This window comes from Tauraco erythrolophus, chromosome 2 (genome assembly GCF_009769465.1).
Source record: "Tauraco erythrolophus isolate bTauEry1 chromosome 2, bTauEry1.pri, whole genome shotgun sequence".
Classification (NCBI taxonomy): domain Eukaryota; kingdom Metazoa; phylum Chordata; class Aves; order Musophagiformes; family Musophagidae; genus Tauraco; species Tauraco erythrolophus.
In genome coordinates, this window is record NC_141466.1 from 60,216,006 (window position 1) to 60,230,565 (window position 14,560).

The window sequence follows — 14,560 nt, forward strand, 5'->3', positions numbered from 1 at the left end:
AAGGCCAGGTTGGATGAGGCTTTGGACAACCTGATCCAGGGGAAGGTGTCCCTGCCTGTGGCAGGGGGTTTGGATCTAGGTGATCTTTAAGGTCCCTTTCCCTTCCAACCCAAACCGTTCTGTGATTCTATATAAAATCAGTTTGCTAAGCCATGCTGTTGAGTCATTTTAGAGTAACTTCAAGTTGTTGCTGCAGCCCTTTCCTGCTTCCCGGGCTGGCTGATGTGGACCTCCTGAGGTCCAGCGGGGCAAAGAGCAGGCAAGTACATCCGCATATTGTCCCTTCCTGCTGCTGACACAGCCCAGACTGCTTCAGGTTGGGGATCGGTTGTTTAATAAAATTCCATCTTTTAAATCTGATTCTCCTATGTAAAAAGGAGCAATTAAGGAGCATGTAAAAGCAGCAATTAAGGTGTTACTTAATGAAGTACTGAAGTACTACTATAGTAAGCATTTCTGAGAAGCTTGCTTCTCTGGGTAGCTGACGGTCTCTTTGCAGCATTTCAGCCAAGAGTTTTAAGCCAAGTTTTTAAACTCAACTGTTATTGCTGTTGCTATTTGTGGCAGAATCAGTTGAGTTTTAGTGTTTTTCTTGATCTCTAATCTGGATTGTGTTGCACTTGCTAATATTAATAAGCATTCTCCTGCCAGAGTAATCTCATTGGAAACATATGTGACACCTTTACTGATGCTAAGTGCCACCCACGTACCTGGTCCTTGTTTATCGTGAATCTCTCCCCCCACCATGGTTTGGAATCAAAGTGTGTTGCTTTTTTGTTTGGGTTTTTTTGTTTGTTTTTTTCCCTATCATGATTTTTGCCAATCAGAAAATGCAACAGAAGATGAATAACAGTGCTTGGATTGTCACATTGCATAGTTGGAAGCATGGAAGTTGGAAGCATATTTATAGTTTAAAAGAATAAAATTTACTAAACAAAGAAGTGCTTGCAGAGTGACCTTTCCTCCTCTTTAAAACTTGGTGATCGTGCAGCTGTTCTGTCCTGTCTTTTCCTAATGCATATTCATAGATTCTCACAGGAAAAAAACATGTTTGTGAAACGATGATTATAAGTTAATTAAAAATAGTTTTCATTTTAGAAAATTAAATGTATTGGCAGTGGCATACTCATTGCTAATGGGTGATTGTACTTTTGCAATAATAATAAGAGATTCAATGAAACTCTAGAAGATGTTAGACTATGATTAACTAGATTATCTATGTATTTGAGTTTTCATTCCCAAATAAGCTGGATCTCCCAGAGCCAGAAGTGTGAGTTTATATTTGATAATTATATGAGACTCTTGAGCTTTCTTGCAGATTGTAATTCAATTCCCTAAGAAAAGAGCTTTAAAACGAGAAGAAAGAATGAGTGCTTCTCATTACAGGAAGGCGTTGTGACCAGTTTGGTCAGCTTGTTCAGTCCTTCGTCTCAAACACAGCTTGACAGATTGTGCACCATACTGTACTGGAGCAGCAAATAAGAGTACGCACAGATCCCAGAAGTCCCAAATTATATCTTCCTCAAATACAGGTTCGGTTCTGTGGAAAAAGTAGTTTCTGGAAGTGTTTATCAAGACATCAGCTGTGGTTTTCATTTCCTAGAGGATATGACATGATAAGGTACATCAGGGATGGCTGGAAGGTGTTTGGGATTTATTAGACAATCTACGGCAGAACAAGCAGGTGACCAAAACTAGAGACCTGTATCACAGAGGCAGGAAACTGGTGTCTTGTTTCTCCAAATCCGATGATAGAAGAAGTTATGTGTCCAGCTCTTTGTTCATGTTTTCTTACATACATGCAGACACGCTCCGTTTTCTATAGTGCTTTACGTTCGCAGCACTGAAAACAACACAGCTAACTTTGAAAGATGGTGCTGAGATTCACAGTTTTGTCTGCTTCCACCTCTGTGTAGTGCCAGGTCCAAGGGCTGTAAAGCTAACACGATAAATACAGAAAAGTTGCTGTTATAGAAAATTTGTCAGTCAAAACCACTCGATTTTTGCCATTGAAGATGCTCGTTTTATGTGTAGATGTCATTGAGTTAAATATCAATGGGGATAAGAATCCAGGTGAAAAGAGTCAAGTAAAAGCACACTTGACTAAATTAAGAGAGCCAGAAGATGCCTTATGACTCTACCGAAGGTAGTTGCTATAATTGCTGAGAATCTTCAAGGGTCCTCTGGGTCCTAAGCAAAGCACCTTTTGACTGCAAAGGGTAGCATAGCTTAAAGGAGAAAAAAGAAAAAAGGGCAAACAAACAGGCTCCTCAAAGATGAAAACAAAACAGTCTGTTGTTTCACTTAAAAGCCATGTGAGTTGGAGCTAGGGAAATAACTGTATGAGAATACTTCAGTCTCCATGGGATTTAAATTGAGATTATGCCAAATTAGGTCAATGTCATACATGAGAAGGTGGGCACTTCAAAGATAGGGCTGAGGCAGTTGTGCTAAATACTATAAATTGCAAACCAGTTGTTTAGTCAAAATGGCTAATTTCTAGACATCTGCGTGTACAATTAGGCCCATGGCAATTAACAGAAATGTTGAACTCTCCTGTATTTGTGCTAAATTTACCAAAACGTGTGAATAAGAGCTTGGCAAAGCTTCAAAGTAAGTTTAGAGCAAGTGGTGTGCTGCCCTTAATTAACAGCTGGGTGAGTCCTTGTAGTAAGTTCTTGTAGTTCAGAGAGGATGCAGGGCCTTGAGCAAGAAAGCCCTGCAGCATCTCACACCATTGGTAGAGGAAGAATGTGCAGAGTCTGGGGAAGGAGGATCTGCTTGCTGGAAGCACCCCAAGGAATGGCGGCCCACTTCTACCTCCTGTTACATCTGTGCACAGCACAGTGCACTTGTCTGACAGCCATGTCCCAGAGGCATTGAGAGCAGTCCTGAGGAGAAGGACTTGGGGGTGTTGATTGATGAGAAGCTCAACGTGAGCCGACAATGTGTGCGTGCAGCCCAGAAAGCCAACTATTTGCTGGGCTACATCCAAACAAGCGTGGCCAGCAGATCAAGGGAGATGATTCTGCCTCTCTGCTCTCGTGAGACCCCACCTGGAATACTGCGTTCAGCTGAGGGTCCCCCAACATAAGAAGGACATGGAGCTGTTGGAGCGAGTCCAGAGGAGATCCACGAAGATGATCCGAGGGCTGGAGCACCTCTGCTATGAAGACAGGCTGAGATAGTTGGGGTTGTTCGGCCTGGAGAAGAGAAGGCTCCAGGGAGATCTTATAGCAGTCTTCCAAGAGGGCCTACAAGAAAGCTGGAAAGGGCCTTTTTACAAGGGAATGTAGTGAAGTACAAGGGGAAGTGGATTAAAATTGAAAGAGGGTAGGTTTAGATTAGATACAAGGAAGAAATTTTTTACAATGAGGGTGGTGAAACACTATAGCAGGTTGCCCAGAGATGTTGTGGCTGCCCCATCCCTGGAAGTGTTCAAGGCCAGGTTGGATGAGGCTTTGTGCAACCTGATCTAGGGGAAGATGTCCCTGCCCATGGCAGGGTGGTTGGAACTAGATGATCTTTAAGGTCTCTTCCAACCCAAATTATTCCGATTCTATGATTTCTGGCTGGAGTTTCTAGCCCGATGGGTTGTGGCATTCTGTACTTTCCAGTGACCGAATTCCCTAACTTTATACTGGCTGAAGGCTTTCATGAAAGATACCTTCCTTCTCTGTGCCGGGGATGTTTGTGCAGCCAAATCGTGTGCTGTCTTGGCAAAGGGATTTGTTGCCAGCCCAGGTTGTCCTGGTGAGTGGGACGCTGTGGGAGGGGATGAAGACAGACTGGGGAGGGACATTGCCAAAGGGGAGAGGGACCATGAGGTGTTTCAAGAAGAGACCTGGTGTTGCTGGTAGTATGGCACCAGCAATGTGTTGGTCACACACAAACCAGGAGGAATGGTTAACTTTGTGCCTGCTCTGCTCAAGGAAGTTTCCCATAAAGGAAGTAATATAAATATACTGATCCATTGGAACAGAGCAAAGTATGTCTTTCTGAGGATAAAGAAACTTGCTCTTCAAAATAGGGGAAGATGCTAAAAGCAATAGATTGATGTCAGGAATAAGTGGTGATATGGACTGGAAATCAATGCATTCAATGTGGTGCTGTCATTAAAGGTAGATGCTATAGTGGAAGATAAAAATGGAAATGCTAAGCTAGGCTGAGGAAAGAAATTAATGGTCACTTTACAGTTCTGTACAGGAGTATTGTTTATCATCTGATTAAAAATTAACTGAAAGACATCTCCTGTCATGAAACAAACTGTAGTAGAATGGGGAAAAGTGAAAAAAAAAGGATTTCTCTAAAGTTCTCTCAAAGAACATCTTTGGTCAAAGAACCTGGAAATATCTCAAAGGGTCAACATGAGTAGTACTGAAATTACTGTATTTATCTATACACACATGCGTATTTTGTGTTTCTGTATGTTTTATGTTTAATATTTACAATTATGTATATAAAACGTGTATAACAAATGTAGTGGGTATCTCTAGTCTTAATGGCGATGGGATATAACCCATCTATTGTGTATCAACTATACAGTAAATATATCCATATAAATATATATATGTATGTATACACATATATTTGCACATATATAAAAATTACATTTGTTTTTCCAGTTTGGTTTTATCGTTTTTTGAGACCCAGTGTGTGGACTCTTATGTCGCTTCCTCCCGGTGGATCATGTAGTACTGTATGTTACAAACCTGTTTGTCCCCAGCCTCGTACCTGTGAGAAGCAGCTGTAACATGGTGTCATATCAGGAGTGATTTTCAAGACAAAGATAAAAAGGAATTTTGTGGACATGTCTGAATGTGTGAAAATCTTTTGTTAAATTCAAAGAAAAAGCGAAGTCATCTTTTTTAGCCTTAGTGTAAAGAAAAGCTAGAATTTACCTAACTTGAAGGCAAATGAGCAGTCTGTCTCCGGGCCTTAAGACTCCTAAATGATAGAAGAATGTTGTTCTTTTTCACCATTTCAGCCTCTAATATTCCAACGTAGCTTAGGTTCCTGTTCACTAGCAAATCTGTGAAGTTGCGTTTGACTAAAAGCAGCAGTGAGTACAAAACAAGTGATGTGTTCGAGCTTTGTCACTAATTCCAGTTTCAATTCCATTTTCACTAATTCCAATTTTGTTCACAGCAACTTGGCTAATTGTATTAATTTCTTTCTTCTTAAGGCAGAATGGGGAAACAGAATAGCAAGCTGGCCCCTGAGGTGATGGAAGATCTGGTGAAGAGCACGGAGTTCAATGAACACGAGCTAAAACAGTGGTACAAAGGATTTCTAAAGGACTGTCCAAGTGGTAGACTGAACCTTGAGGAGTTTCAGCAGCTCTACGTAAAAGTAAGTTATTTATTAAGATCTTATTGTATGGCCATAGAAAAGGTTGCAAAGTAATGTAAAGCAAACATATGGTCAGGAGCTGCCATTCATTTAGACTAGGAGAAGCGATGGTGAAGATGAGGAGATAAATGGGAAGTGCTGCCCTCATCATACCAGTGATTCGTATAGCTACAGTGACCAGAACCAAAGTGTAGGAAAAAAGCTGTGATTTACTCACAGGAAATATACAGTCTACACTCTGTAGTTTATGGGCCTCTTTCACCTTCTAAGAGTGGTTGTGGTCCTGCTCCATAAACCACACTGTACCTGTGTAACACCACGGGAATATAAACCATGCGATTGCTGGACCTAGTCGTATAAAAGACTGTCCTCTTTTGGTTCCAGCAAAAGTGGTGAAGTTTCATGGCAGTATGTCCCGCAGATAAATTGGATAAATCCTGTGCACAAAGGATTTCTTTCTCTAAATTTTAAGTATTGCCTTTCTTTTTTCTCTACTGTCTCTTTGCCCTTATTATATATGAAAGGAAAACCAGGCCGCTCAGTTTATTTTCTTCGTATTTTTCATTATTTTAATCAAGCTCAATGTAGTCTTTTCCTTACATTTATTATGTATTTATTCGGTAACAAGAAGAGCATGGGGGCAGCATACAAAGTGTATTCATGTTAAAAAGATAATTATATTTTAATTCACGATTGAATGTCTGCCTAAAGGTCAGAGACTTCAAAGCAATTTTAATTAGGAAAAATATTGCATGGCGCTGATGAACAGTAGGATCAAAACAGTTCATACATACAGTGTGAGGCTGAATAAAACAAAAAAGCCTTTCAAATGTAAGTAGTTAATATTGAGCACACTGACAATTGCTGCAGACAAGTGGGACTATCTGTCTTTTCTCTCAAATGCATGCTACAGTCCTTTCCTAAATTTCTTCAGTTCTGAACCAGATCACTCTGGAAATTATTACGTAGCTGCTTCTTCCTTCTAACGAATGGTCTAAGAAAAACTGCTAAGTCCAGCTTACATAAATAAGCTTATGTCTTCATATTTTAATATTTATGGCTCAAGATGTTACCTCCCAATCCTTTTCTTAAGAAACGACTGACTTTCTAATAACTGTTATTTTCAGATGAAAGAATTTTTACTGCTTCAAGTATTGTGCTTGTTGTTGACTGATAATTTATAGCTTCCGTTTTAAATAATACTTGGTGCACATCCACCAAGATCAGACATGTAATAATTTCTCTTATGTGTTTCTGAGGAACGTAAATGGTCTTTGCAAAATATGAGTTCCTAATAAAGTACATCAAGTGTTTAACTCTTTATAAATAATTTTTTTTTGTCCAATTACAGTAAAGACATTTTTTTTTTTTTTTTTTTATCATTTTGTGTGTTGTGGGGGAAGATGCCTTCTGAAAATAGCTCAAAGCTGTTAGGACTTCCTCCCTTCAAAGGGATGTTTGAAGTGTTCACAGGTATTTCACAAGCTACTTTACTCGTGAATAAGTATCAGAGAGTAAATTCAATATCATGTTTACAAAAATGGTAGTGCAAAAAATGACATGAAGAGCACAGCAGTATTTTGCTCTTGGTATTTGGAGACTGATCCATAGTTTTACTAAGCTGCAATATCTGGCTTTTAGTTTTATGGCCTCATATATTTTTAGATATGCACATCAAATAAGATTGTCTCCCTTGCTTCAGTAGTTACGGGTTTTGAGATCTGCTCTGTAATGGTACTGTCATATATTTAGTCCCGTTTATTGTCATTTTATATATAATGTCTATATACAGGGCAAAATACTAATTTTGCAGAAGAGAAATATGATTAGCTGTAGTAAATCCAAAGATTTACTTCTCCTTCTATCACATTGTAAAGTAATGGCCCTGGTCTCTCCAAGGAGCTAATAGTCTTGAGTGTTGGCGATGGTGGCGACTTCTCCTATATAGGACGTTCTGCTTGCCCCCTTGTCTCTGCAGATAAAACCGCAGGTGCAAAATTTTATCTTTCCAGGAGGAGCCACCATCAGGAGACCCAATCATGATTACATTTGCAGCATTTCGGTTCCTTTAATGCATATTCAGGGTGAAAATGTATGAAGTGTGTATCGATTATTAATTCCTTGGTGTGAACTTGTAGTTGGGAGAGATGACATTTATCTGTTGATCTGAACTGGATTTTATTGGAGAAGATTTCCATAAATCAATATATTTGGAAAAGAAATACAAGACTTGCCTTCAGTTCAGATTTACATTTTAAGGTGACACTCTTTCTCTGTTCATAAATATTGTGTGGTGCACTTTGATGTGTATTGATAAAAGGGCAGTGGTCATCTAAGACATGCACAAAGAAAGCTCTTCTTTTCTCTTAAACACAGTGGAAAATATCCTCAGCTTAAAGAGCAAAAGCATTTTAGATTGTATCAGGAGGAATATTTTGAGGTGAGATTCCTGGTTATTTCCATTTCTCTTCCATCATAATTACAAAATGATTACAAATTACATAATTACAAAATGTGGGGTGGACAATTTTGGGGGCGCAGAAACTGCTTTTTTTTTTGATGACTACAAGATGTGTCCTGGGATCACACCTAATGTATTACTGTATCTAATACCCACTAATAAGCTAGAGTTGGTCTGAAGTAAAGTATCCAGAACGTGTGTGATGTGGAAACACAAACTCTTTGCTCTTTGTATTTGCATCAATTGTACTGTGCTGTTTGCTGATGTGGATGAAGACTGTATTGACTAAAAGGGGGAAATACTCTAGCTTGGCTTAGAAGCCTTTACTATTGAAGTTTCCATTATGAATACAAATCATGCAGTGCTTAAAATAAATAGCAGTTATACAAATGGACTCTACAAAAAAATTATTTGCAGCACTTTTAGTTGAAGTGTCTATAAAAATATTTAGTCAAGAACACCTCTTTTAAGTATGCAGCTAATAGGAGGAAGTATATTTTATACTGCTGCATGTTGAGCATTGTCTGCAATCTAACAGGTTCAGTAAAAAATGTTGGTACGTTTTTGGGTGGATATATTCCTCTTGGGATCCAGAATCTGTGGCAAGCTGTTAGGGCTGGTGTTTCCCTCTGTGGTGCTGAATGAGGTGAACGCTTCAGCAGTTTCTGAAAGAGTTTCTTGAAGAATTGTTTATATACTGTTAAGCTCAGAGCCACAGAGACCTATATGCTGGAACACCAAGTTAGCTGTCCTGACAGTCTGCACAGAGCTTGGGAGGGGGAGAAATTTGTGGATACCATTCTGAGGGAGCTGAAAATCAAGTCAGCGTGTTGTAAACAAATGTCCCAATGCAAACTGAAAGGTAATTCTCAGGACAGGAATTTGTATTGAATTCTACATTTCTCTGGGGTATATGCATCTGTTTTCATATGGAAGTTGCATTTTTCAAACCTTTCCTGCAGAGAAATATCTAGGACATTAGAAGTCAAAGCAAAATCAAGTGACTGGAGTCTTTTTTCTTTCTCTCTTAAGTAGCGAAGATAATGGGAATGCCTTATCTTTACCACAGCGGTTTAAGTACTCATCAAGCTGTAGGAAACTCTGAATCAATTATCGTGTCCCTGTAAAGAGTTTGAATCTGCACTGCTCACCCTCTCATTGCTCTACCTGTGATGAGATACACCCTTCTGGGCTGCTGGCAATATCCCAATTAACCTCTTTTTCTTCAGGAAATAGCGATAAGTAACATTGGAGAGGCTGGAACCTACAGTTTCCATCTTCAAAGAGAATATCCTCACCATTAAGCTAAATCCTTGCTTGCTTTCTTAATTTTCCTTTTTTGTATCCTAAGAAGTCCTTAATTCTTTTATCTTATATAAAACATCAGTAGCATTGTGGGCAGAGAGCTGAAGGAATTAAAATACAAAAGTGTCATTAAAATAAAATATACCAATAAAGCATTCTGGACTGTTCCTATCATTCTTTAGGGTTTGTTGCCGTCTAGAGGGCCAAATATATTTTCCTTCAGATCTCTTGAATTACTGGATTTAGATGAATATGCCCTAGAGTGTGTAAGCATGCATAATCAGTGCTAATGTTCACAGGAATTATGCATGTTTATTAAGTGGAAAATAGGCTTCTATATTGTGATACTTCTTGGAACTGGGTCACTGAACATGAGAAGCGTATCCTCTGGATTAATAATAGAAACAAGCACCAATGGTCCTTTAACTGGAAGAGTAGAGTTGGGAGTGATCATGATGTAATGCTAGCATTAAATAAAGCTACTTGCTTTGTGAATTTATTGCACAGCTATTATTTAGTTATGTTTTGGGGTTTTCCAGATGAAGTTTAAACAAATAAAAAAAAAAAAAAAGTAATGCCGTTTGGTTTATTACAATCAAATGGTTTGTTATATTTTTGGCTTTTATCTCGCATTTCCTGCCCTGAAGGGAATTGATTTCTAGTCCTTCATTTTAATATGAGTAGAACAAAAGGAATCCCAAAAGTTGATTGAAATTAAGCAGATATATTTTTTACTCTATCCAGATTCTCCAGACAGACTAGCATCTTTCTAGAGATGGCACAGAGCTCCTCAAAATGTTGTTAGAGCTGCGTTTCACGCTTTCAGTGGCTGTGAAGAAGTGGGATTCCAGAACAGCACAGCTGTGTTTACAGATGCCCCTAAGGTAGATGCACTTACACTGGCAGAAACTGATTTTCCTGGGATCATCTCTTTTAATTGGAAGAGCTGTGCTGGTTTTACAAGTGCAGTTGGGCCACTGAAGTTCTCCCTCTAGTTAGGAGTATTTTTAGGTATATTATACCAATATTAGGTATATTGTACCTAATACAATTAATATATTTAGGTGTATTATACTAATAGTGTATCGCTAAGGGGCTACAGAATTTTTTCACATCACACAGATTATCAAAAATACTGGTGTATCTACCCATACAATGATTTTAGCCCATGCTGTTGCTGCCTTCCAGAAGATCACATCTAGAGTGCTAGCAGTCTTCCTAGACAATATGGCGGTATGTTTGTTGGACGCATGACCTAAATTTAACTGCAACACAGAAAACATCATATGTATTTATTTATAAACATGACTCTCAAAAATCTTTAAACAGGTTAATAGTACTGCTGTGTTACTGAATTTTCAAAACTGATATGAAATAATAAAACCGTTATCTTAGAGACAATTAGAAATAGCATTGGATGCAGAAAAGTAAAGCAATTAATAGCTCTGATCAGAGACATTACAAGGCAGCTCTGTAAGAAGCAGCACATATCTAGACAGAGAAAACAAGGCCAGAGAAAAAAACAGTGACATTATTGGCATGAGTGAAAGTTTTGCTTTGTAGGGGTTTGTAGTATGATCTACAAGATGAAGATTCTTAATACATTCCTTAAGCACTTAATAAAAATCTGCACATTTGAGACAATTACAGTAAAATCATTAGAAACAAATGCTCCTAAAAAGTAAAAAACCTTTCCTTACTAGTGCAATGAAAGTTCCTGGGAAAGGGAAATTAATATAGCAGAAGCCAAAAGTCAGTATGCTGAAAAGCACATGTATTTGCAGTCCAGTGTTATCACAGGGGAGTGCTTTATGGGCACTATAAACTATATGTTTAGTGCTCCAAAGCTGTATTAAAAATTGTGTTCTGATAAAAACAAAAGAGATTGCAATTGCTTTTTCATACAGGACTTGGTTAAAAAATAAAAAAAAAGACATGGTCTTGTTGCCTGGATGTTTTCCATGCAAAACTGCTTTTGCCATTATTCCTCCTCCTCCTTCTCCTTATAAACATGAATAGGCAGGTGCTGTGCCAAATGCAGGTCTACTAGAAAACCACATAAGAGGCTTATTATATGTTTCAAACAGAAGCTGAGATTGTGCTGCATGAATTTGAAAACAAAGGGCCAGAATGCTTCTCTACATATAAAACCAAAATCAAACAAACCCCAAAGGCAGTGTTAACTTTGAAGCTGATTTTGAATGATTCAGAGAAGGGGAGGATGCTGGTAACATACCATTCTGCTGCATTTCCGTCTCTGCGCTGATCCCAGGAAAAATAATGGCTGGACTTAATATCATTTTGCAGAATATCTTTTAAAATCTGGTTTTAGTAAACAGAGCTTTAAAGATCAGCAACTATATTGAAAAACAAAATACAGTAAACAAGCATGGATTCTCATTTAAGCTGCAAAGTAAAATGAAAACAGTAATTTTCAGAAGAGGACCAGCACGCTGGGTGCAAACTGTTCTGAAAATACGGCCGTAAATCACAGCACTGGATACTAAGAGCCTTTGACAACGCAGAATGGAGTCAGTTTAGATTGAAATCCTAATCTCCATGAAGCTAATGGGAGTTTTCATTCCTGATCCTTATTTAAGTGCTTAGGACTGCTTTTGAAATTGTTTATCACTGTGAGACCCAAGTCCTGTGAACTATGGCGCAAGCTCCATTGACATCCAGTCCTACAAGCTGGATCTGGAGTCTGGAGAGCTCCTCTCATCACGTGTAAAGAATGTACACATTGTTAGCTCTCATTTAAAGGCAGCGGTTCTCTAAGTCAGTATGGATGGATAATGAGAATAAAGGTCCTGAAATTGTTAGAAAAACTGTTTCAGAGGCAAAAAAGGAAGTCCTTTTCTTTTTGCAGCATTATGGCTAGTGGGTAATTTTAAAGGCTAAAATATATTTTTCTTAGCTTCTGTAGCAGAGCACATAATGGCCCATATCCTCCAGACGATCTCTGGAGACTCTAAATCTAGAAAATGAGGAAGTCAAACAATTCTAAGAGATGAAATCTAAATAGCTAAATCTTAATTGCTCCAAATAGCAGCTTGTGGAGTTCCAGGCTTGTGGGATGAATCTTCCTGATGCTTGAACAATTTGGTAACATATGCTGACACCCTCTATGTGAGAGGCAGGAATGCTGGTCACATGAATCCATAAAGCAGTCTGACTGTCCAAAGGCATCTCCAGGGCTTACAGAGTCAGCAGATGTGTGGGGATTTGAAGGTTTAGTCAAAACCTGTGATTATTACTAAGTACTGCATAGTTCTGTAATTCTGTGGTTATATGTGGTTCCTGGAAGCACTCTAAAGTAACATTAAGTCCAAAGCATTGAAGAGAGCATGTCTGGCCAGGGCAAGATGATCCAACCTGGAATGCTTAAAAATCTCACCATGTACGTACATGCCCTAGTTTCCAACATAGCCCAATAAAAGAATCCAACCTGGGTAAATTTTCCAACAATAACATGCAGATTACTTTTACTTCATCTTTTATTTTGAAGGAAGCTCACCAGTTCCAAAAACTGTCATGCATTTTTATGAGAGACCTTGTTCCTTTACAGCTCACGTTTGCTCTGTGTTGGATTCCTCAGAGAAATCAAAACGATGAATTTGGGATACTGTAATTATTTCTGTAGTAAAACACTGAATTCATTAATATGGTTATGATTTCCCTGAAGGGTAATACAGAAGGATTGGTGCAGCTTAGGTGGAGAGAGCCATTGTTAACACTGTCAAAGACCTCAAAGGAAAAAAAAAAGCAAAACCAAAAAATTGTCACGACCAAGTCCCATAGCTGTTATGGTGTTCAGGTCTACTATTTGTTGTAACTACTTATTTTACCATGGTTCAGAAGTCCTCAGAGCCGTCATTGAGATTGATGGGTGGTTCACTACTCAACCTGTTGCAAAAGTCAAATGTTTGGGACTTCTTTCCTCCTGAAACTTCCTATCTCCTAGCTCCCCTCATACCACCTCAATCCTTTTCTTCTCATCACAAGGAAAGGTGTTCACAAAACCAGCGAAAACCCTTGAGGATGTGAAGTGGAGAGAGGGAGTGGTGATACTGACTGTATTTTTTTCAGAGATATTCCCTTCTCTTGCAATCTAAATAAAATAACCATAAATGGAGCATATAAAGTCCTTATAATATGTATGGATAGGTGAGATACAAAAAGATTAAACCATTTCCTTGATGTCTTTGACAAAGTCAGGATTGAAGCTATTTCAAGGGTAAAAATATAAATGTCTCTTACTTTACTTCTTTGGAGTGAGATTTTTTTTCCCTATAGAATGGTGTGGGATGGGGGGACTTGCTGTGTTTGTACCTGCACATTAGTATGACACTTCTGACTTTAGTCAAATGTCTACTCTAGATCTACACTGTGATCTGCACTCCACAGTTAAGCCGTGACCACATCTTAGTGGAAAATGGTATTTAAGTCTTCAGTAATTTTGATTTGGAAAACTGGATCATGTTAAAACTTGTTCTGAATGCTAGTAAGCATGTGCTTTTGTTACTTGAGACAAGTGAACTGAGGTCTTTCAGGGACTTGAGCTTGGCAATTTTCTTGAATTGTAAACATTTCTGTTTTTTTAAAATATATAAAAAAGCTGTTTGATATTACAGAGTTCCTGAAGGAGCCTTTGAAACCAGGGCACTTCATTTCAGCACTGGAGTAAACTAATATGATGTAAAGTATTTTGTTTTAAAACATAAAACTGTTTTCCTGTAGAATCAAAGTCTGCTTTCATTATCTTACTTGTACACAAGGCCGGGGGCTGAAAACAGCATTCTTGTTTTGTAAGGTGTGCACGGGAACTTGGTGCTCTGGACCAAGTCCCTTCACCCTGATGCAACGTCTCTGACTCCATGCCCCAGGTTCACCTCCCCATCTCCTCCCGGGGAACGCATCAGTCCTTCAAAAAATTAAATTACCTTAGTGATATGTACTTCCAAGCTTCCCAGATGGACAATTCTTAGTCACTGTTGTTGGGAATGAATACTCCAAAAACTAAAGGGGCCCGGTCAGTCTGGACCATGGCTCTCACAGCTGTGCATTGTGTCTCAGCCTGCTCCATCTGCTTGTGGTGCTTTGAAATGGCAAAACACTATTACTGCTGCAACACATGCTGCTGTGGGTAGCTATAGCTATACAGGTGATGAAACATCAGGTGGTTTTACAGGGTTCTGTGGTGTGGAGAGACATTTGGGAGCTTGCATAGTTATCAAGTTAAATGCAGTTTTTATTATCACCCAGACATTAGTTGAGATTCCAGTCAGGTTTCTACTAATCATAGTCTGAACGTTTCAGAACCTTGGGATATCAACTTTATTTTTCTTCAATGAGAGTAAATTTCCATCTTTTCATGTTTAATTAAGGCTCATAGGAATAGGCTATTTGCACCGACAAACCTATTGATTGCTGAATTGAGAT

General features: G+C 38.7%; 1 protein-coding gene across 2 annotated transcripts in view; it reads left to right on the plus strand.

The window, feature by feature from the left end:
• Positions 1 to 5,190: 5,190 nt before the first annotated feature.
• VSNL1 (visinin like 1) overlaps positions 5,191 to 14,560 on the plus strand; it is a 50,454-nt gene continuing 41,084 nt past the window's right edge. For both annotated transcript variants that reach the window (XM_009990068.2, XM_009990069.2), the window contains exon 1: positions 5,191 to 5,352. In XM_009990068.2, the coding sequence (XP_009988370.1) occupies positions 5,191 to 5,352 (162 nt within the window). The remainder of the gene's footprint in view (positions 5,353 to 14,560) is intronic.